Source organism: Rhincodon typus, chromosome 30 (genome assembly GCF_021869965.1).
Source record: "Rhincodon typus isolate 14 chromosome 30, sRhiTyp1.1, whole genome shotgun sequence".
Lineage (NCBI taxonomy): Eukaryota > Metazoa > Chordata > Chondrichthyes > Orectolobiformes > Rhincodontidae > Rhincodon > Rhincodon typus.
Window position 1 is genome coordinate 3582505 of NC_063361.1, and position 3499 is coordinate 3586003.

Consider the following 3499-nt stretch of genomic DNA (forward strand, 5'->3'; position numbering starts at 1 on the left):
AGCTCTCCCTCAGTACTGACTCTCCAACAGTGCAGTTCTCCCTCAGTACTGACTCTCCAACAGTGCAGCAGTCCCTCAGTACTGACTCTCCAACAGTGCAGTTCTCCCTCAGTACTGACTCTCCAACAGTGCAGCACTCCCTCAGTACTGACTCTCCAACAGTGCAGCTCTCCATCAGTACAGACTCTCCAACAGTGCGGCTCTCCATCAGTACAGACTCTCCAACAGTGCAGCACTCCCTGACTACTGCATTGGAGTGTCTTCTAACCTTGTTGTCGGTTCAGAACCTGTTGCTTGTGAAGCAAGGAAGACATCAACTAGCTCAATGCGAACAAGTCGAAATCTCAGAGATGATAGCTTAGCTTCCATTTGGCTCAGCCCCTGATGTGGCAAAAAAGATGGCAAATTACTTTTGGGATATGATTGGAATAGTTTGGAAATATGCTGGAAAAAGGCTGGAAAGACAGCATCTGTGGGTTTCACCTCTGTGGTCTGCAACCTTAGAGCATAAGGTCTTGCTCCTGGTCAGAGTTGGAGATGTTTGTCTTCCTAAACGCATAGTGTCCTTGCCCTCGGTTTAACACAATGCTTCAGTTCACAGGCTAATTTTTTCCTTATTTACTTTTTGCAATGAAGAGGACTGTTTCGTATCCAGGCTGACCTTGTGGCATATTGTTTTAACACAATGGGACAGTGTGAGAAAGCTACTGGAACTCTGTGAACTGACATCCCCCACCATTCCTGAGTAATTCTAACCCACCCAGATAGAAGTTGACTCAATCAGTTCAGCTGCCTGGCTTTACATCCTGTTCAATTTCCCTGTCACTGACTGCTGGCTCAGTTTTTTTAAAGTGACCTTATGGAACATAATCACACTCTGTGGTCTGGCTCTGCCACACGTCTGACTACAACAGAGGCAAAAAAGAAAGACAGAACGAGCGAGCGAGAGAGAGAGAAGATAGCCTGTTGCTGACTAGATCATTCAGCCACCGGGTCAGGTCTGGATAATCTTAGCCCAGTCCCCTTTACAAAGAATGAGCTTCCTTCCCAATAGCCAAGTGAGAAATTGTGATTCAGACGTGGATCAGACTGGGATGAGAGAAGGAGTCAGGATGCCCACTCCTTATAGATATCTCTGCTGGATAGTGTCTCCATGTGGCGTAGGAATGTTCCAAGGGGCTGTCTGCAACAGCACCAGTCAATGACCACTCAGTGGGTGGTGAATGTGCACTCAGTGAGAATAGTGAATGCCCATTCTAATGCTCCCCATTCCGTGAAGAAAGCTCACACCATGTCACTTCTCAGACAAGCACTTTAACCTCCTGTGCTCCCCCCTCCCCAACCCTCCTTTCTTCTAACCCTGCCCTGGACACTCAGAGTCTCCTCAGAGTACCTCCCAATCAGATTCTGTTCACCAGGCTGACACTCAGATTTCCCACCTTCCTCCAACCCTTCGCAGATCTTCCATGGCCCCCCTCCCTCTCAGAAATCCTTCTCAATCTCTTCTCAGACTGACTCACAGTTGTGCTTCCCTGACGGTGGATCACTAAACGGGCAGGAACTTACGCTTGTGATCAGAGACAGTGGACCAGTGAAACTCACTGTGTCTGAACCAAGGGTGAGTACAGCATAATTGTTACACTTTCAGCATAAGATACAAACTGGGACCTTTCTTAAATTTCCACAAATCGAATACAAAAGCTGAAACCTCAGCGTGAAAGTTATCTAGCTCTGTTGTTACAGCTGAAGTATAGCATTCATGGCCTTGATTTGCATTTTCATGTTGTCTAACTGTGTGTATCCAGAAGAAAAGACAGTAACCATGTGTCAGCATCTGATCCTAGATATTCCACCAGATTGCTAATAAGAGAGTAAAGGTTGTACCTGTTTCTCCTGGTTGTACGCGGTCAGGTTGGTGTTGTAATCCCAGCTCGCTGAAACACTCTTAAATAAGATGATTTCTGCTGTTTTGTTGTAATCACTCACAAATGCTGCTGCCCCCACTTCATTAATGCTGTAGTTGTTGGGTCTGTATGAAGGATCCAGGGCACAAGACCCCCCGAAGGAAAGGACCAGGCTGAGGAGACAGGGCACAGCGGTTTGCATGTTGTAGCGCCTGCCCCTTTCTCAGTGTGTTCTCCAGCACCAGCCTCTTTAAATATAATCGTGTCCAGCACAGTCTTCCCAGCTCTGATCTGCTGATAACACATAACCTTATAGCACTCTCTGATGACAGGACTGTTCAGAATAATAAAACCTCTCTTTAGTTGTTTCCTTGTTTTACTGCACTCTGTGTTAAAGGCACCTCCCAGAGCCATCAGCCACTCCACCCAAAACAGCTTTCTTCACAACTGCCAGTGTAATCGCTCTGCCTGTGTGTAGGTTGCTTCATACCACAGGAGTGCTGGTTTGAGCAGAATCTTGTTCAATCTAACACTGCCTCTGAATGGCAGCAGAAGGAATGTTGCACTGAATTTTCTCTGTCTCTCTCTCTCTCACACACACACACACACTTGCCCCATGAGATAAACTCTCCCAGAAGCTGTACTCACTAATCCAATTTCTTCATCCTTTGAGCACAGTGCAGATGGACATTACATTCATTGATATCAATGCCAAATGACAGCACACGCACAAAAGGGAAAACCCCAGGCAGTATCTGCCTGGCTTCTCTTGGTAAAAACCAGCCAATTACAGCTTCTATCAGGCACAAAAATTTTGTTTGCATTGAAACGTAAATAACATTTTTCTGGGTTTGTATCGTAGAAAGTTCTGCAAATAGGAAATGGCTCCCAGTGCCTCTCTGCTGTGCCACTCCATTCAGCCCTCTCCTGCCTCACACCAAGTTCATGTTGATGTCTTTTACAGTTCGGGGGAATGGCCATTTTTGATCTCATCGATTTAAGGGTTTTCATGGTTTTCCACGCAAAATGCAGGGAAGAAACAGGCCATTTGGCCCGTTTTTATCGTGCTAGTGCTTTTAGGTTGTCAGTGAATCCTTTTACTCCTGTGCCTCCCAATTTGACCCCTTCTTGAAGCTTGAAACTGGTTGTGAGCACTCAGTGAGGGCTGAGGGAGCAGGGTATTGGCATTTTGCGAGCTGTGAGGGGTGGGGGCGCGGTGTGGCTGGTGATGCTGGTCATAGTGAGAACACAGCTGTAAGAACTCAGTCACATATCCATGGCCCCATTGCTGACTTTGAACTTGCAGCACTAAAATTTCACCTCACGACTCCCACTTCGGGAAGCCCCATTCATTTCTTTCTTTGTGGGTTTATCAAGTTTCCCCGTGAGTGAAGCTATGCTATTTCCCACCACTAGATAATGAGAGATAACTCCCCTAGACAATGAATTCTACATCCTCACTAATTTTTGGGGAAAGACATTGTTCTTGACTTTTTTATTCAATTTCTGAATGATCATTTAATATTTACAGTCCCTTGTTCCAGTCTCCCACACCTCTCTGTCCTTCCAAACCTTTTCATAACCTTCGGGTGCAC

General features: G+C 46.2%; 1 protein-coding gene across 1 annotated transcript in view; it reads right to left on the reverse strand.

Annotated features, from left to right (window-relative positions):
• The window catches only part of ace (angiotensin I converting enzyme (peptidyl-dipeptidase A) 1), a 157334-nt gene extending 155014 nt beyond the window's left edge, over positions 1-2320 (reverse strand). The window contains exon 1 of the mRNA XM_048614805.1: positions 1885-2320. Within this exon, the coding sequence (XP_048470762.1) occupies positions 1885-2106 (222 nt within the window). The 5' untranslated portion in view covers positions 2107-2320. The remainder of the gene's footprint in view (positions 1-1884) is intronic.
• Positions 2321-3499: the final 1179 nt, after the last annotated feature.